At 39.8% G+C, this 20981-nt stretch overlaps 1 protein-coding gene across 3 annotated transcripts in view; it reads right to left on the bottom strand.

Annotated features, from left to right (window-relative positions):
- LOC140466814 (coiled-coil domain-containing protein 87-like) overlaps nucleotides 1-20981 on the bottom strand; it is a 101720-nt gene that overhangs the window by 65969 nt on the left and 14770 nt on the right. For all 3 annotated transcript variants that reach the window (XM_072562465.1, XM_072562467.1, XM_072562466.1), the window contains 6 exons: nucleotides 17339-17487; nucleotides 15939-16189; nucleotides 11966-12200; nucleotides 11773-11866; nucleotides 9193-9266; nucleotides 8588-8742 (listed from right to left, as the gene is read on the bottom strand). In XM_072562465.1, the coding sequence (XP_072418566.1) occupies nucleotides 8588-8742; nucleotides 9193-9266; nucleotides 11773-11866; nucleotides 11966-12200; nucleotides 15939-16189; nucleotides 17339-17487 (958 nt within the window). The remainder of the gene's footprint in view (nucleotides 1-8587; nucleotides 8743-9192; nucleotides 9267-11772; nucleotides 11867-11965; nucleotides 12201-15938; nucleotides 16190-17338; nucleotides 17488-20981) is intronic.

The following is a 20981-nucleotide window of genomic DNA, read 5'->3' as shown; positions in this document are numbered from 1 at the left end:
ATGAACTTCCCGAGGAAGTGGTGAATGTAGGTTCAATTACAACGTCTGGCTTGGAAGGGTATGGGCCAGAAGCAAGCAGGTGGGATTAATTTAGTTTGGGATCATGTGCAGCATAGATTGGTTGGACTGAAGGGTCTGTTTCCATGCTTTCTGAGTCTATGAAATGTATTTTGTCTTGGTTTCTTTTTATGAAGAAAGGATGAGACAGAATTGACTCGTGATCAGCTCAAAGCTAGTTAAGTAAACAGATTGTGAGGCCTTGGGCATTTTCTAAAATTGGATCAATAAAAGCAGCTTGAATGGGTGAAGTCAAGCTCCCGCAGAACCAGGATTTTTAGTTTTATCTTTCTGCAGTTGCTGGGGTCTTGAAGCTAGATGTGGACACTCTTATTGCTCTCTCGGTTACAGATGAAAGCTGGGGTTCACTTCTGGCTGCTAGAATAGCATGGCAGACAATCATTTTACTGAATTTGCCTTGTGTTTTTGGGATGCTACTATATTGGAACAGTTAATTAGTAATAGTTAATACGTAATTTTGTTAAGCATTTCAATTGAGTCACAGTAAAGCTGAATCTTTTATTTTTATCTGCATTTTAGCTATGGTGTACAAATAAAGTATGTTTTGCTTAAAGTCGAGGAGTTTGACCAATCAAATTGTGTCTAGAATGCTACGTGTTCAAATGAATCACACAGTTCAAGAGTGGGTAGGTGGCAATATTCAAATCTGTCCAACCATAGGGGGCAAGGCTAATTGCAAGGTTCCTAATAGGATTCTTTGGGGATCACTGAAGAAGAGTTCAAAGAAGACACACTTATGTTAAGGAGACAAAGAGTAGTCTCTGAAGTAAATCCACAGAGGCCGTATCCATCACCAAATAACCATTTACTTACACATAAACAGTCCTTGAGTTACTATGTGTTACTACCTCATTCAGAGTTAGCTCCCAGTGTCTCTCTCATGCCCCTTTTTATCTGTCAGCCAGGGCTCCCTGATTGGACTACATTAACAGCCCAATCTAGGAACTCATATTCTATCAGCTCCAGGAAAACATAGAAAAGTTCTAGATTGAAAAGCTGTCAGCGAAAAGCTGGAGCTGTGCCTATGCTATGCCTGTAATTAAGTACTGGAGTCAGGTTTTCAGGGTCCAGTGGAGTAGTGAACCAGAACAAGAGTTGTTAGTGAGATAATCATGATGGACAAACTCTTGAAATGGAGTTTCAAGCCCAGATCAGCAAACATGAAGAATTACAATCCCTTATGAAGTTTAATGAGACCTATGGCCCCCAACTTAGAACATAGAACATAGAACATAGAAGAATACAGCGCAGTACAGGCCCTTCAGCCCTCGATGTTGCGCCGATCAAAGCCCACCTAACCTACACTAACCCACTATCCTCCATATACCTATCCAATGCCCGCTTAAATACCCATAAAGAGGGAGAGTCCACTACTGCTACTGGCAGGGCATTCCATGAACTTACGACTCGCTGAGTGAAGAACCTACCCCTAACATCAGTCCTATATCTACCCCCCCTTAATTTAAAGCTATGCCCCCTTGTAATAGCTGACTCCATACATGGAAAAAGGTTCTCACTGTCAACCCTATCTAACCCCCTAATCATCTTGTACACCTCTATCAAATCACCCCTAAACCTTCTTTTCTCCAATGAAAACAACCCCAAGTGCCTCAGCCTTTCCTCATAGGATCTTCCTACCATACCAGGCAACATCCTGGTAAACTTCCTCTGCACCCACATCCTTCCTATAGTATGGCGACCAAAACTGCACACAATATTCCAGATGCGGCCGCACCAGAGTCTTATACAACTGCAGCATGACCTCAGGACTCCGGAACTCAATCCCTCTACCAATAAAAGCCAGTACGCCATATGCCTTCTTCACTGCACTATTTACCTGGGTGGCAACTTTCAGAGATCTGTGTACATGGACACCAAGATCCCTCTGCTCTTCCACACTACCAAGTAGTCTACCATTAGCCCAGTACCCCATCTTTTTATTACTCTTACCAAAGTGAATCACTTCACACTTAGCTACATTGAACTCCATTTGCCACCTTTCTGCCCAGCTCTGCAGCTTCTCTATATCCCGCTGTAACCTGCCATATCCTTCCTCACTGTCTACAACTCCTCCGACTTTCGTATCATCCGCAAACTTGCTCACCCAACCTTCTAACCCTTCCTCCAGGTCATTTATAAAAATGACAAACAGCAATGGTCCCAAAACAGATCCTTGCGGAACACCGCTAGTGACGGCACTCCAAGATGAACCTTTGCCATCAACTACTACCCTCTGTCTTCTTCCAGAGAGCCAATTCCTAATCCAAACCTCCAACTCACCCTCAATGCCATATCTCTGTATTTTCTGCAGTAGCCTACCATGGGGGACCTTATCAAACGCCTTACTAAAATCCATATATACCACATCTACCGCTTTCCCCTCATCTACCTCCTTTGTCACCTTCTCAAAGAATTCAATAAGGTTTGTGAGGCACGACCTGCCCTTCACAAAACCATGCTGACTATCCTTGATCACATTATTCTTATCCAGATGTGCATAAATCCTATCCCTTACAATTCTCTCTAAGACTTTGCCCACAACAGAAGTGAGACTCACTGGCCTATAGTTACTAGGATTATCCCTACTCCCCTTCTTGAACAAGGGAACCACGTTTGCTAGCCTCCAGTCCTCTGGCACTACTCCTGTCGACAAAGAGGACACAAAAATCAAGGCCAATGGCTCTGCAATCTCCTCCCTTGCTTCCCAGAGAATCCTAGGATAAATGCCATCAGGCCCAGGGGACTTATCTATTTTCACCCTTGCCAGAATTTCCAACACCTCTTCTCTACATATCTCAAAGCCATCCATTCTACTTATTCGTGCCTCAGTATTCATATCGACAACAATGTCCTGTTCCTGAGTGAATACTGACAAAAAGTATTCATTCAGCGCCTCCCCAATCTCTTCAGCCTCCACACGCAACTTCCCATTACTATCCTTGATTGGACCTATTCCTTCCCTAGTCATTCTTTTATTCCTAACATACCTATAGAAAGCCTTAGGGTTTTCCCTAATCCTACCAACTAAGGACCTTTCATGTCCCCTCCTTGCTGCTCTTAGCTCTCTCTTCAGGTCCTTCCGGGCTACCTTATAACTCTCAATTGCCCCTATTGAACCTTCACGCCTCATCTTTACAAAGGCCGCCCTCTTCCATTTAACAAGGGATTCCAACTCCTTATTAAACCACGGCTCCCTCACACGACCCTTTCCTCCCTGCCTGATAGGTACGTACTTATCAACGACACTCAATAGTTGCTCCTTGAACAAGTTCCACATATCAATTACGCTCTTGCCTTGGAATCTACTTTTCCAATCCACACATCCTAAATCATGCCTCAACGCATCATAATTTCCCTGCCCCCAGCTATAACTCTTGCCCTGTAGTACACACTTATCCCTCTCCATCACTAGAGTAAAAATCACCGAATTGTGGTCACTGTCCCCAAAGTGCTCACCTACCTCTAGTTCTAATACCTGGCCTGGTTCGTTACCCAGAACCAAATCCAGTATGGCCTCACCTCTTGTTGGCTTATCTACATATTGTGTCAGGAAACTCTCCTGCACACATTGCACAAACACTGACCCATCTAACGAACTTGAGCTATAGCTTTCCCAATCAATATCAGGAAAGTTAAAGTCTCCCATAACAATCACCCTATTACTGTCACTCTTCTCCTGAATCATCTTCGCAATCCTTTCTTCAACGATTCTAGGACTATTAGGAGGCCTGTAAAAGACTCCTAACAGGGTGACCTCACCTCTCCTATTCCTAACCTCAACCCAAACTACCTCAGATGGCAAATCTTCGTCCATCTTCCTTTCCACCGCTGTAATACTATCTTTGACAAGCAACTTGGTGAAGGCTTGCCCAGAGGAGCACAGCCAGAGACAAGTTTGTAGGACCATGAGAGGCTCAGCTATACAGGAGAAAAGGAAGAAGAAAGGAAAAGCAATAACAGTCAGTGATTCATTAATTAGGGGAATATTAGATGTTTCTGCAGCTATAGACATCACTCCAGTACAGTATGTTGCCTCCCTGGTATCAGAATCAAGGATCACAGATTGGCTTTATGGAGATGAGGAATAACCAGATGGTCCACATTGGTAACAATGTATTAGGTAAGAAGTGTGATGTTGGCCTGCAGACAGAACTTCAGAAGCAAGCTACTGAAAACAGGCAGCAGCAAAACTTCAAAAGTAATAATTCGAGAATAAAGCAGATAAATGCATAGTTGTAAAGCTGATGCAGGAGGAAGGGATTTAGAATGGACACTGGCAGTAAAGATATTGACTTCTGCACAAACCAGATGCATTGCAGCTAAACAGAGCATGGAGTGAATGCTTCTGGGCATTTGGCTAGTGCTGCTGGATACTTTAAGCTAACTCTGCAGGGTCTGAGACCAGGAAATAATATCAGGGAGGAGTATCAGGGTGCACAAAATACTAAGAGAAACAGGCAGCAGTAGAATAGACAATAGTAACATAACTGATGAAGTCTGAGTAAGGGAGAAAAAAATGAAATCTAAATCAGGCTAATATTGTAGGCATGTGAATGCACAGAATATAGTAAACATAATTTATTACCTGCAGGCATAGATTATCATGTGGACTTAGAACGTTGTGATGATAACATCGACTTGACTGAAGGAATGTCAAGTCTGGATGTTAAAAAATTCTGCGGACAAGATATTCAGAAAAAATTGGAAATAAAGAAAAGGAGGAGGTTGCAGTATTGGCTAAGGAGAGCTTTGCAGTGCTGGACAATGATGTCCCAGAGGGTTCAAGGACAGAATCAATTGGCTAAAGTATATAAAAAGTGTGCAATTACATTGCTCAACATACAGACAACCATCTATTAGGAATGTTGTAGAGGAACAAAAGTGCAGAAAAATTACATAAGTGGAAATATTTTAGAGTAGTTCTAATAGAGGATTTGAAACTACTGCAAAACAGATGGGGATAGTCGTAGTGTAAAAGGAAGAGTGGGGGGAGTGTTCATAGATTGTATTCAGGAGAATTCTCTATAGCAGTTCAACAAGAAAAGCAGGCACTGATGGATCAAAGTTCTTGGAAATTTGATTAGTTACGCACATGAAGTAGTAGTGGGGGCAGCACTCAACAGACAATGCTTATAAGGTCTTGGCCAATGGTCAGTGCCAAATCCAGAATAATGAAAATAAACTGGGAGAGCCAATTTCAATGGCACAAGAATGGAGCTAGGCTGGATCAACTGGAACCAAAGGTTGGTGGGTAAAACTGTAGCTGAAAAATGGGCTGCCTTCCTAAACAAAGAAACAGTTGAGGCAAAGTCAAGGAATACTCCCTCAAAAAGGAAAGATCAGGTAAAGAAATACTAATCTCCCTGGATAAGAAATTGATAAAGAAGAAAAGTCTGCTTACGATGCGTCACTTCAAAAATATAATTGAGAATCAAACTGAATACAAACATTTCTTAGGGGAGGTTTGAAAAAAAAACAACAGAAACAAAGAGAGATCATGAGTAGAGATTAACAGGGGACCCTACAGCCTAGTCTGCACCAAGCTCTCAGGCTCTGGGCTGCATCAAGGCCCTGTAGGGGGTATGGTCAATTTTATCATGCCTTGATAAACTCCAAAGAATTAATATGTTTCACATTTTTCAAGTTTTTGCCAAATATCTGAGACTATAATAACATTATAGGATTTAATAATATTTTGGCAAGGAAAGTTAAATAACTTTTTTTAAATTCTAAAATGCTCATCATTCACCTTTGGGTCTTTTCAACAGATGGAATGTCATAACAGAACATGGCAGGCTGAAGCACGTAAAAAGCTTTGACTTCATTGTGCTTCACATAATTATTCATAAAACAATTTTATAGTTTCATAACTAATACAAAAAAAGGATAATTTATAAAATACATATCAATAGTGAATGTTATTCAGGAACTAAAGCAAATGAAACAGATGTTCTAATTAGGTCGTTTTGAATTACCAATCCAACCCCACTCTGTAGCAAACTTAAATAAGCTGTCCCAGCAGCAGCCTCAATAACACAAGCTAACCAAAACCTTATAACATACATAGGGTTCTGAAGTGATTTTAGTGACCTAGTGAGCAGTGCACAGCCTGTTAGGGAAGAAGTAGAGACTCAAAGTTATGTTTTAAACTGATCTTATTGGGGCCAGGAAGAGGCACAATAGTATAGCTCCAGCCATATCTGGCCTTGAACTGCTTCACACAACTGTCCATGTTGACTCCCTGTATTGCACACTCTACCATCAATGTTTCCACTTGCTGGTGTGTAGTTTCTCATCATTGACAGCCAGCAATCATCTGTCATCTGCTTGATGAAGATCAGTGCAAAGCAAATTCAGTTAATCATTATTGAGGCCTGGAGTTCAGTGGAGTTGGGCTGGGGAGGAGTGAAGCCTGAGGATCAGGAGATCTTGTGAGGGAAGAATCAGAGGCAAGAGGAAGAATCAGAGGCAAGGGAAAGGGAGGTATGTGTTTGTTGGTGTCGGGGAGGGGGTCGACATCATGGAATCCCCACATTGTGGAAGCAGGCTATTCAGCCCATTGACTCAACCTTTTGAAGAGCATCCCACCCAGATCCAGCCTCGTATGCTACCCACCATCACCTCCCCCACTCCACCCTGCCAAACCCTGCATTTTCCATGGCTCACCTACCTAATCTGCACACCCCTGGACCCTATGGGACAATGTAGGAGGGCTAATCCTCCAACATGCATAGAACGGTGGGAGGAAACCAGAGCACCCAGAGGAAACCCATAAGACACAGGGAGAACATGCAAAGTCCACACAGACAGTCACCCAAGGCCGGAATTGAACCTAGGTCCTGGCGCTGTGATGCAGCAGTGCTAATCACTGAGCTACTGGAGAAGTGGAGTGGAACCCATGAGAAGGAGACTGAAGTCCAAAGAGGACTTTTGATAAGGGTGAAAGTGTTTTTTGGGACAGAGGAAGATGGACACTTGATGCATTTTGCAGGCTCCCTGTCTGCCAATTCCACTTCCAAATCTTTTTTCTATATATGAGATTAAATGTTCTATTTTTCCTCCCTAAAAGAAGTGAACTGCTTCAGCATATAACTTCGAGTACCAGAACCCTTCAACGTCCTCACCCAAGTCCCATTCTATGTTCACAAGAGTAAACTTGAGTATCAAGATATTCAGTGTTGGACCGTTTAACAAATGGCCAACTAACCTCTCCCAGAGATCCTTCTTAAATAACAGCAGCAATATGTGTGTTGGAGCCTTGTTAATTTTGTGGTTAAGCTTCAGCAAATAATGTGTTCAATATTAAAAGATTAATTAGAAAAAACATGATTCATCAATGCAACTTGCTATTTTTAAGGACTTATTTGATAGTTAAAGGTCAGACAGGTATTGTATATATAACATAAATTTGCTGATAGCTGAAATAAACTGAGGATAATACATACGAATCCTGGTGATGAGTTATAGATTAGAAGAGTCCGTGCTTTTAAAGTGTTTTGCATTTTGCTGAAGGAATGTGTGTGTGCTTATATAAGTGTTATGAGCTCTTATATAAATATCATACAGTTAACTGAATGGTATATAGGTAGTGAGCAGCCTGACAAGCTGGCCTGAGATCAAAGATTGCGAGGTCCAAGAGATAAGCCTTTTTCCAGGGAGACACAAGCAAGTCTTAATAAGCAATTAATCAAACTAGCTATGTGAAAGATAATATGTTTGTGATGTTTGACAGTGGTCATTTGCAGAAGAATAGACTGTGTAAAAGTGCACAGCTGATCTGTATGGAGATGTTGTGAAGTTAGCTAGCTCAGCAGGAGGTTGTCTGATCTCACTAGGTGAAGGTTGGGACAAAGCAGGCTGATCACATGTTTTTTTGTGACCTTCACACAAGTCCATGTAAATGAGATCACTTGACGGGTAAGATTATTGCAGCAGTTTTAAAGTGTACTTTGATTTAATAAACAAAATTTGGTTTAAAAAAATATCCCATAATCCTACTGTACTGTACAGCTGCTCTCTCATAAGGCAGAGAGAGAGAGAGAGAGGGGAGGGGAGTGGTATTGGTTCAACATCAGGGTTACCACACCTCAGACAAAGGGAAAGATTGAGGAGAGTTCTTTATGATAACCTTGGCTGGAACAGGAATTGAACCCAACTGTTGGCATCACTTTGCATTGCAAATGTGTCAGCCAGCCAACTGAGATAGCCATTAACATTAGGGATATGTTATTTTTAAAACTGCTTTGGCTTACTGATGTACAGAACAACCTCGGTCATCCAAACATCAGTTATCCGAATTTCGGATTATCTGAGCAAGATCTCAAAGTCCCATAAAAACACTATTCATTATCTGAACAATAAAGTCATCCAAACAAAATACTCCCCGCCCATTTCATTCAGATAATCAAGGCTGTTTTGTACATAGTAAATCTGGCGGACTACAAAAAAAGGGAATAAAAGTCTCCAATATTGCTGAGTAGGGCAAATTAGTCAATATAGTAGTGCTTACTTCTGGAGATCATCAGTAATTGATGAATATTTTTGATTATTTGTTTCAGATTTTGGGACTTTATCGAAGCTCTGCAAACCTGACGTATATCCATTGGCACCAAGATCCTCTGCAAAAGATGTTCCTGTTCTGAGATTTGGATTTGGTTGCAAACTCTGAAATATAAAAAGTGTACGTTGTGAATTACCCTATTTCTAATTGCTCCCATTTACCTACATTTTCTCTCTGCATATGGTCAAATTAACGGAAGTGATAAGCCTCTCACTATGAGACATTAATATGACATATTTAACTGCTACATTAGAATTTCTAAATCCCAGAAACAACAGGTCAAAACTCTTATAGAGTCATGCAGCATGGAAATAGAGCATTCAGCCCAACCAGTCTATGATGAACATAATCCCAAATTAAACTAGTCCCACCTGTCTGTTCCTGGCCCATATCCCTCCAAATCTTTTCTTTTCATGTACTTATCCAAGTGTTTCTCACCAAAACAAGCCAATTCTGTACCAGTTTTAAACCCCTGACATTTCACTGATTTCAATGATTCCAGAACTAAAAATAGCTGTGAATATGATTTAAATAGCTTCCCATAATGAATGTACCTTTAGATTTCTATGTTGCTCTTGCTGTAGTTCATTTTGCTCCTTTGAAAGATTAGAGGTTCGTACAGCAGCAACTATCAACAGGAGACAATATTAAACATGGTTAGATATTTGTAAAGCATTGAATCCCTACAGTGTGGAAGCAGGCCTTTTGGCCCATTGAGTCCACACCAATCCTTCAAAGTGCATCCCACCTAGACCCAGCCCCCAACCCCTGTAACCCGACATTTCCCATGGTTAACCACCTGGCTTGCACATCTATGGACACTGTGGACAATTTAGCATGGCCGATCCACCTAATCTGCACAATTTTGGACTGTGGGAGGAAACCAAAGCACCCCGAGGGAACCTACGGAGATACAAGGAGAATGTGCAAAGTCTACATGTACAGTCAGCTGAGGGTGGATTTGAACCCATGTCCCTGATGTTGTGAGGCTGCAGTGCTAACCACTGAACCAACATGCCATCCATGATGAACTATGCCTAGGCAGGGTGAAGCCAGAGGAAACTCGGTTGGAGGTCCGTAGTTGTCCTGATGTGCAAATCAGCAGTTCGACTTTGGTTTGGGGCGAAAGACTAATTGAAAGATAGTGCTTGAAAAATATTTCATCAACAGTCTGTTAGATCAGTCAGGCAATGAAGAATAGCTGAGATTTTTTTTAGCAGTTAAGATGTCCTATACCAGGACCAATTAGCAGGATGTGCAATTTCAGTATGGCCAGCATTTTACCAGCAGTAACCAGAAACCATTGTCCAATTAGGGCAGCAACCTGCCTCACAAAGCTACCAGCTGCAAGATGAAGAAAATAGTACTTCCATAATGATGCGTATTAAAAGACCAGGTATGTTTAGTGTAAGGAGACAGGGAGGCAGGCCCTCATGATCAGGGTCAGGATTTTAAATTCACCATCAAACAGCTGGGCCAGGCACATTCATGGTCTATGAAAGAGCTATAAAGAGGAACCATTCCACCCTGAGAACCTACTGGGAGAGAGTTTATGAGGGTAATTTAGTTGATGTACTGTAAGTGCATTTCAAAAAGACATTTTTAAAAATGGCATGTAATAAGCTTGCCAAGGAAATGACGCCCATGCAATAAAAAAAGCCAGGGGCAGCATGGATACAAATGTGGAAACAGACCATGTTGTTTTTGAACAAAAGGAAAAGTAAAGAAAAATGAATGGTGTAGACGTGAGCATACAGGACCTAATTTCAAAACCAAAACCTTAGAATATTGTTAATTATTTACATTGTCAACAGTTTGGAAATGAATGGGCTCCTGAAAGAAATAAAACCACATATCGCTAGGGATCAAGAGGGAAATGGGAGGGTTTGGATTGCTCCACTGGGAACCGGCATGGACTCAATGGGCTAAACAACCTTTTACTATTGTTGTCTGTGACTCCGATTCTGACTCTCATTACACTCCCTCATAAGGCAGAGTTGGGTACTGCAGATGCTAGAGATTAGAATCAAGATTAGAGTGGTGCTGGAAAAGCATAGCGGGTCAGGCAGCATCCGAGGGGCAGGAAAATCGACGTTTCGGGCAAAAGCTCTTCATCAGGAATTAATCACTCTTTAACTTTTAATTTATTTCTACAAAAATTATGTCTTCTCTACTTGGCGGTTTCCCTTTGGGTGACCAATACAGGTGATCCCTGATTCATGATCATCCAACTTACAAACAAAATCCCATATTAATATTAGTTTTAAGGATCCAACATGCAAATATTTGTTTGTACTTACAAATGACTATTTTGTATTGCATTGTATTGTTTTCCAACTTCTGGACAAAACAATTTATGAATGTACAGGAATGGAACCCATTCGTAAGCGGGAGACCGCCGTATTAAAATATTGTGTGTGCAATCCTCATAATGCTGATCATAGCACAGCTGTTAGAATGGAAGCACACTATATCACCACGTGAATTTAAACATCATTTTAAAAATACTTAGGCAGAATGATTGCTAATTGTATACTCATTGGATTTAATTATATCCAGTGGTGGACATATGGGCTTTCACTTGAGCAGATATAAAGTTCACAAACTACAATGGTAGATGAGGTAATGGAGATTTGGTGGCAGCATTGTTATAATGTTTCAGTCTGTAAATAAATATTAGACTAAAAAAAGATTGCCTCCTGTACTATCCAACAGGCTTTCTGGAATTTAAAACTAATCAAAATTCAGAAGAGTTGGGATAAAGATTAGAGTTAGAAAACAGCAATGGCACAGTTTTTGTGCTCAAGGATTTGCCACTGACCTCAAGAAAAGCTGACCACAAAACTTTAGTGATCTTTCCAGTGTGATGTCCCCCTTTCTGATAACAATTGAAATCTTGAGCCAAGACGCAGGGGATAGAACAAAAGCCAGCAGCAGTGGTTTTAGCAAGCAAGTAAGAAACCATTCACGTTGAGGTATTTGCACATGCAAACCAGTGAGTTAAATACATCTATATACATCTTATTTAATTTCTTGTGAAATAAATGATTATCATTGGACTACGGTAAGATTCCCAATCCTGATGGTTTCCCAATTATTATCATAGCAAATTTGAGCCATTGCTAAATGCTTACTTTCCATTTGCCTATGATCAACGGATGATTCAACTTGATGGGGGAACATATTATAAATTTGCGCTTTGTTCAGCTCTGGCATATTTTCATCGATCTGTTAAAAAAAATTATACCCATGTTGGAAGAAAATGGAGAATTCACCTTATATTTAGTTGAACAAAGATATACATTCATATTCTAATAAATGACTAACCTCTTGAAGATCTGTTTCTATAGTTTGCTCTTGCGGTGGTGGTATTTTCTTAGGTCGGCTGAGGTTGAAAAGCTGTTTCATTGAAAAGTTGGCTTCAGGAGACATTGATTTACTAACCATATGCTTATATCTTCTGAAATATTCAATTTTAGAATCTTCACCAACATCATCTATTAATTTGCGTGAAGCCTTGATTTCTCTAGATATCCAACGCTTTATAGTTGGTAAATTCAAACTTTAAAAAAAACATAAAAATACAGTTGAAAACAAACTAAAATCTACTATTTAAATCATTATTTCAATTATGTCAGACTTCTTCTCCTCTCTATAATTTTCTCATTATTCTGATCTGAGCCCATATTTTCAAAATATCAATATATCAAATTCAGTATACAGTAATATATGTAACTAGCAAAGTAATCCCAGTTTCTAGATTGGCAGAAAATCACATGCTGGTTCATTAAATCTTTCATCTAATGATTAGTGCTGCCAGTAACTAGTCTGAATTACAAGTGATTCATGTATCTAGCAGACTGACAACTTAACATTCTGAGAAGTAATTTTGCAAGATCTGTAATTGTACAGATTATAAACCAGTGGGGGAAGAAGGTTTATTAGCAGAGAACTGGCTGAAGGAGAACAAAAAAGATGAACAGATGGGAATTAAACAATAAATACAAGCATCTCTGATGTGAAAAGGAGAAATTCTTCTTACTCACTAAAGTACGTTATGCAGTTTCTGAATTACAGCAGTATTTCTCCCTCCCTGCACTTCTTCAATCTTCCATATTTGTTTATCAGATCCTCTATATTCCATCAACTGCCAATGTATTTAAGCTACCACACACCTTAAAAAATTATAACTCAAGCATCTTGAGTGAATGTTGCAAACAGCCAAACAGTTAGCACACAGTTGCCATGCAAATATGATCAATAAAATTAGAGGAGGAGGAAAGGAAAGGAAAAAAATGTACAGCATGAGTGTTTGAGATACTCATCTTCAGAAACATTAGCACCTCAACAATGATATAGCACAGACCTTTGCACACACTTACCTTATAAATGGTTTCCATCACTTGTGAAAGGCAAAAGCATAAATAGTAATGTTTCTAATTAATATTAAACAGATAACTAAGATTATCTTCAAACAAGCTCTGAGCTAAGATCATTTATTCAACACTCTAGTCACCAAAACCAAGGGAGACATCAAAGCACTTAGAAATTGGTGTCGAGAAGAGTGACAGGGCTCATTCTTGTTGACAATAAATTAAGTTACAAAGAAAGTTTGGAGAAATCTGGGTTTCTCTTCTTGAAAGAGAAGGAAGTACCTGAGGCACGATTTTACAGAAACATAGAATATAGTTAAAGGAATGTGAAAAGCAAATTTAAAATAATTAATTTTAGATTATGAATGGGGCAAAGGGGACAATGGTTCAGAATAGTACATTGTAAATTTAGCATTGGTATCAGAAAGGTCTTCATTAAAAAAAAGCCATGACGTGGAGGTGCCAGCGTTGAACTGAGGTGGACAAAGTTAAAAATTACACAACACCAGGTTATGGTCCAACAGGTTTATTTAGAAGTACAAGCTTTTGGAGTGCTGCTCCTTCATCAGGTAGCTGTGCAGCAGGATTATAAGACACAGATTTTATAGCAAAAGATCATGCATGCAACTGATACGATATATTGAACAAACCTAGATTGCTGTTAAGTCTTTGATCTTTTACAATGGTTTGCAGGTTTCAGTTCATTAATATGAAAATCCCACAGCTTCTCTCAAATCAGATTCTCGAGATAACTTAAGGTTTTATAAAAGGAAAGGGGACCTCTCAGCTCAGACAATGCTTTTCAGGTGTGAGGTTAGAGTCTGTCTGTAACTCAATCTTGAGTCAGATTGGTTCTATTTCCAAAGTAGGAATTTATGAAATGTTACATGGATTGACTTGCCTGCTTTTTGAGCAAAATAGAATGTGTCTGCAATCACTATTCTGCAAATGCAAATTTACCCCATTGACGTATATGTGTGTATGCATGCATGTGAGGGAGAGAGAGACAGAGAGAGAGAGAGTGTGTAAGTGCATATGACTGTGTGCATGTGAGAGTGTGTGTTTGAATGTGTGCGTCTCTTGGAGGTGTATGTGTGTGTGTCTGAGAGAGTGTGCATGAGTGTGTGAACATGCAAGAGTGTGCATGTACTTGTGTGAGTATGTCTCTCAGGAGAGACACAGGATGTGACTGATAGGGTACCCTTCATTGTCCAGTACTTTCCAGGAATGGAGAAATTACATCATATTATTCGCAGCCTGCAACACATTATCGGTGAGGATGAGTACCTCACCAAGACCTTCCCATGCCTCCACTTCTCACCTGTGAACAACCGCCAGACCACTGTTTATAGCAAACTGCCCAGCCTTCAGGACAACATCGATCACAACACTGTACAACCCTGTCATGGCAACCACTGCAAGACGTGTCAGAGTGTCGACACAAATACCTCTAACACACGAAGGGACACCACCCACCATGTGTGCAGCAGATACTCATTTGACTCGGTCAACATTATCTACCTCATAACCTGCAGTCAAGGTTGCCCTGGGACATGGTACACTGGTGAGACCAAGCAGACGTGACGACAACAGATGAATGGACACCGCGCAACAATCGCCAGTCAGGGATGTTCCTCAGTGGTCAGGGATATTCAGCCTCTGATCTTTGGGTGACTGTCCTCCAAGGCAGACTTCAGGATATGCAACAACACAGAATAGCCAAGCAAAGGCTGATAGCCAAGTTCTGTACCAATGATGATGGCCTCAACCGGAACCATGGGTTCATGTCACAGTACAGGTGATCCCACTGCATTATACACTCTCACATGCACACTCTTACATATTCACACACTCGCACAGACTCTCTCTCATACACATGTTCTCTCTCAGACACACACACATACACCCTCCGAGAGGCATGCACATGCCTCTCTCTCTCTCGCTCTCTCTCTCTCTCTGTCGCTCCCTCCCTCCCTCACATGCATGCATACACACACATAAGTCTATGGGACGAATTTGCACTTACAGAATTGTGATTGCACATACATTTTATTTTGGTCAAAAAGTACACAATCCACAGGCAGTCAATCCGTGTAACATTTTAAATATTCCTACTTTGGAAATAAAATCAGTCCGACTCAAGATTGGGTTACAGACAGACTCTAACCTCATACCTTAAAAGCATTGTCTGAGCTGAGATGTCCCCTTTTCTTTTATAAAACCTTAAGTTATGTTGAAAATCTGATTTGAAAGAAGTTGTGTGATTTACATATTAATGAACCGAAGCCTGGAAACCATTCTAAAAGATGAAAGACTAAATTTTTCAATATATCGTATCAGTTGCATGCATGACATTGTGATCTTTTGCTATAAATTCTGTGCCTTATGATCCTGCTGCACAGCTACTTGATGAAGGAGCAGCACTCCAAAAGCTAGTACTTCTAAGTAAACCTGTTGGACTACAACTTGGTGTTGTGTGATTTTTAGCTCCATAAAAAAGCATAATCAACATTTAATATTGAGTTTCAAAGTGGGTCATCAAGCTAATAATCTTGAAATCATTTTTAAAAACAATTAGATAGGACAATAAATGAAATGAATAGATCAATTATGATGATACAAATATGAGCTGTTTCACCCTAATCTGTAACATTGTATCAACTTAATTATTTGTTTTTGATTTGTAGAAATTGAACGTAAATAACTGCCAGCCATCATAAATTGTTAATTGTATTATAACAAAATGTTTTGCAATTTTCATATCTTATTATGAATTTACTAGTTATGCAAACTTTTGTTCCATTGTGTTCGCAAATTATTTTGTATAGTCTGACTTCATGTAACAACCTTATGTAACAAAGCAGAAAGGAATATAAAGAGGAGCATTAAAACAATAAAACTTTGCTTATTTAAGTTGAAAAACTTACTACTTAGTGCAGTCAACTGTGAGCTGAGCCTTCAGTCTACTAAGGTTAGCTTCATCAGTGAAAATGGAGCGCTGTCTCACTACATCCACCATTTGAAGATAGTGAAGGAATAACTGTTCACAGACTGTGATGATATGTGTAGTAATTCGTCGGCTGAGTTCTTTGTTTTCCACGTTTGTCAAAGTAATGTCATCAGATTGGTGCAAAAACTCCTCCCAAAGCATTTTTACATCTGCTAAAATCATTCCTCCCTAACAATAACAATTCCAACTTCAAATTAATCTGTTCAGAAGCACAGTATACTTTTAAAAATAATATTGCATAATTAGTTCAAAAGAGGTACAGCAAACGTTTTTATTAACTGGCACTCATGGGACCAATGTACTGGTTGATCAAATATTCAGGTATTATGCTTTATTCATTTCAATAATTTATTTCTCTTAAATAAACCTTACTGGCACAGAGTCTTCTCATTCGCACCCTCAACTGACAACTTAGACATCATGATAACACAGTAAACCTCCGTATTTTAGGTAAACTTGAGGCATTTGAGATAAATAATTTTTGCCGGTTTATCATAAATGCTGGTTCATATGATGCCAGTTAAAACAAAGTTTGCTGTATTTGCTTTTACTATATTAAAATTGCCCAAAAAATAAACTGGTAAATGCAACTTCTAATGTGACATGGTGAGAAACAAACCAGAAGTCCAATAATTGATCAATGGTTTGTAATGTATTTGCAAGTTTGAGCGATGCAAAATAGTGGAGGCTATGTGATTTCAGAGTTGCACAATGTTGACATTGGGTGAGGGAACACAAGATATTCCCAATCACTCCTGAAGAAGCTCTGAAGAATAGTTATATTAAACTTGAATTTCCCTCTCCATAGATGATGCCAGTATGAGTTTATCCAGCACTATTTGTTTTCATTCCTAATCATCATCCATGAGTCTTATGAGAAATCAATTTTATAGAATGATAACAGAAGGTTCAGCTGTGTTGGTTCTCAAACCCCAACAGCCGACCAACAGTGACAATTTATATTTAAAACTACACAGAAAGGACTGCTATTGATGAGCTGCCAGTACGCATCAACTGCATTATTACGTTCAGTTAAAAATGGAAAGGGGCTGAAGTAATAAGGTCACCAAAATCAAATGATAAAATGAATCTAACATGGAAAGTCAAACATTAAAAAATATGAATGGAATACAAAGACTGTAAAAGCTGGAAATTTGAGTCAGAAAACATAAAAATCAGTGTATGCAGAGAGATCAGGGAATTGATATCAGATTCATATTTTTAACAAGATTGTGATGAAAGACATCATTGGCTGCTGATGCCTATCTGCTCACTCAGCATATGAACATATCCCTTCTTAAAAATAGGAGCACTTACCAGCGCCTGTTGTGTAGCTAAAGAAACTGATGAAACTTCTGTTTTTGCACTGATCCTTCTTTGAATCAATTGACAGAGTTCCTTGAGAGTGGCCGGGGCCGACTGAACATTTTGATCAATAGGAGTTACTGGACGCTTTAACTGAAACACTTCAAGGACATAATCAAAAGTGGATACAAACAATAACAAATTACATGAATTAAGTCCTACAAAGCTGCTCTGCCTTTATGATAGCCTTTAAATACTGCATTTCTACTTGAGTACTTGTTTGATATTGGTACCTTTCAGTGAGTGTTTTTAGGTATTAGCATGTTATACTGCTCCACTTGTGTGTTCTTCATTCAAGCAAAGTCTGTGCATGCTTTCACAGATCATGGCTTAGCACACGAGAATTCAACAGAATACCTGACTCACAATGATTGCACGTGGTAATCTAAAATCATCTGTTCAATCAACTACCTTGAACAAACAATTTATCTCTCAATATAATGCAAAAGTTATTCATGATATAGTTGGCCTATAATTTTTAGGATTCCTATTTATATTTATATACCTTTAACAGGATGATAACTTTGGTTGGATATATTGTTGTCGAGAGTGTGGTGCTGGAAAAGCACAGCAGGTCAGGCAGCATCTGAGGAGCAGGAGAATCAACATTTCAGCCATAAGCTCTTCATCAGATGAAGAGCTTATGCCTGAAACGTCAATTCTGCTCCTCAGATGTTGCCTGACCTGCTGTGCTTTTTCAGCACCACACTCTCGATTCCTAATCATCATCCATGAGTCTTATGAGAAATCAATTTTATAGAATGATAACAGAAGGTTCAGCTGTGTTGGTTCTCAAACCCCAACAGCCGACCAACAGTGACAATTTATATTTAAAACTACACAGAAAGGACTGCTATTGATGAGCTGCCAGTCCTCTGCAGTCCTCACTTTCCCCTAGTTGGATATATTGTTGGAGGTTTCATTACATGAGATCTAATTACTCTGCCTCCAATACTCTTGATATTGGTGATCCAATATGGCCTTCTTCATGGTACTCTGGTTTTCAATAATCATCTCATTTCTGACTGCTTACTGCAAAAACACTCCACTGGCTGTCAAGTGCAGGCTAAGTGCATTAGCCATGCTAAATGTAGTGTAACAGAGATTGGGTCAGGGGTGGGTGGATCTGGGTGGGATGCTCTTCAAAGGGTTGGCGCAGACTCAATAGACTGAGTGGCATCTTTCTGCACGATAGAGATTCTACGATGCAGTTTACCTGTTGCCAAAGTCTAATTACATTTAATGAATAGTGATTCTCGTTCAGTACAGAAACTTGGTTTATATTTTCTATCAGGCTAGTTTGAAAGTCAGGTAAATTGGGAAACTTTATGTACTTCTTAAAATTTTTAACTCTTGCAACAACTCCAGGAAAGCAGGACATGATTTCCAGTGCACTACCCTAGTGAGTCTTAACATTATGACAACTTGCATGACCTCAAGACATCCTTTTAACATAATTTTTCATAATGCACACTTTGCATCTAGTTGTTAAGTTATCAATGATCCTCTTGACAATGACTTTAAAATGAAAACTCAGATTTAGTTGATTAATAAACTGTTCCCAAAAGTATTCCTGAAAATATATTACCTTCAATTCCAAATGTTCCAGTAACCTCAAAACTCCAAGCCTGCATTGTTTGAAATATTTGATAAGCTCAGAATTAGTCTTGGCTATGATGTCCCAATAATTCAATAACCTTTCTAATGATACAATGAGTCTCAATTTCATAATGAGCACTCAAAAATAAACAGCTTTCTTCCATGGCAGTTTTGAGGGGCTAATTTTAGGTAAAATTGCATTAGAATATGGAATGCTATTATAAAACACTTTGGGGCCAGGTTTTTACTGCCAACGCAGGTAGCTTAAGTCAGGGAGTTTTCCAACTTGGTAAACCTGCTCAGATTCCAAAGGTACCTTTGGATTCAATTGTGACTCTGGGGAGAGGGGCTGTGAGAAGGCTTCACTCAGTCCACTTTGTCCAGATGCTTTAGAAGCTATTGTGGCTTCTAGCGCTTGACTTTCATAACCCCTCACCACTCACAAACCTATGACCTCCATGGTTGTGCTTCGCACCCACCAATCACTCTACCACGACCCATCTTACTTCCATACCAGCTCATGCCCTTCATAACAATGCCACCTCTATGGCTACTCATGAATTCCAATCACCCCAATCCCCCATACTCCCCTGTCACTTCCATGCAAACTCAAGAATTTTAAGCTCTGATCGCACACCACCCTCCAGGATATCCCTCCAGACGTGGTGGGAATCACGGAGACTTGCTTGCAAGGCGATCAGGATTGGGAGCTGAATATTCACGGATATACATCCTATCGAAAAGATAGGCAGGTGGGCATACAGGGTGAGGTTGCCTTATTTGTAAGAAATGAAAGTAAATCAATAATAAGAAATGAAGTACAGTCAGGTGGTGTAGAATATTTGTGGGTAGAATTGAGGAACTGCAAAGGTTAAAACAAAACATAGTTGGAGTTATGTACAGGCCTCCAAATAGTAGTACGGAGCTGGGGCACAGAGTACACCAGGAGGTAGAAAAGACGTGTAGAAACGGCAAAGTTACAGCGATCATGGGGGATTTCGATATGTGGGTGGACTGGGAAAATCAGGTTGGTGGTAGACTGCAAGAAAAGGAATTTGTGGAATGTCTACAAGTTGGCTTTTTGGAGCAGTTTGTGGTGCAGCCCACTAGGGAACAGCCAATACTGGCTTTAGTGTTGTCCAATGAGGCAGACTTGATAAGGATGCTTAAGGTGAAGGAACACCTAGGAGGCAGTGATCATAATATGATTGAATTTACTCTGCAATTTGAGAGGGAGAAGATAGAATCAGAGGTAACGGTATTACAGCTGAATACAGGCAACGACAGAGTAATGAGGGAGGAGCTGGGTAGAACTGACTGGGAGAGGTGCCTAGCAGAAAAGACAATGGAACAGTAATGGCAGGAATTTCTGCGAGTAATTCAGGAGTCAGAGTAGAAATTCATCCTGAGGAAAAAGAAGCATGGGGCAAAAGGGATGAGGTAACCATGGTTGACGCAGGAAGTCAGGGATAGCATAAAAGCAAAAGAGAAAGCATATAATGTGGCAAATGGCAGTGGGAAACCAGAGGATTGGAAAGCTTACAAAGACCAACGGAAGGCAAAAAAGAATGGAGAGAGAAGATTAAATATGAGAGTAAGTTAGCCAGTAATGTAAAGGAAGACTGTAAGAGCTTCTTTAGATGTATGAAGGGCAAAAGAGAGGGAAAAGTAGACATTGGATCACTGGAAAATGATGCTTGAAAGATAGTAGTGGGAAAAAAGGAAATGAACTGAATAATTATTTTGCATCAGTCTTCACAGTGGAAGACATGAGCAATTTCCCAAAAATTCAAGGGAGTGAAGGTGCAGAACTGAGTATGGTGGCCATCACTAAGGAGAAGGTGCTAGAAAAACTGAATGGCTTGAAAGTAGATAAATCACCCGGACCAGATGGACGTCACCCCAGAGTTTTAAGGGAGATAACTGAAGAGATAGTGAAGGCGTTATGAAAGTGGTGATCGAGAATCAGGGAGGGTGCCAGAGGACTGAAAAATCA

This window comes from Chiloscyllium punctatum, chromosome 44, assembly GCF_047496795.1.
Source record: "Chiloscyllium punctatum isolate Juve2018m chromosome 44, sChiPun1.3, whole genome shotgun sequence".
NCBI classification, from domain to species: Eukaryota; Metazoa; Chordata; class Chondrichthyes; order Orectolobiformes; family Hemiscylliidae; genus Chiloscyllium; species Chiloscyllium punctatum.
This window is presented reverse-complemented; position numbering and strand designations above follow the sequence as displayed.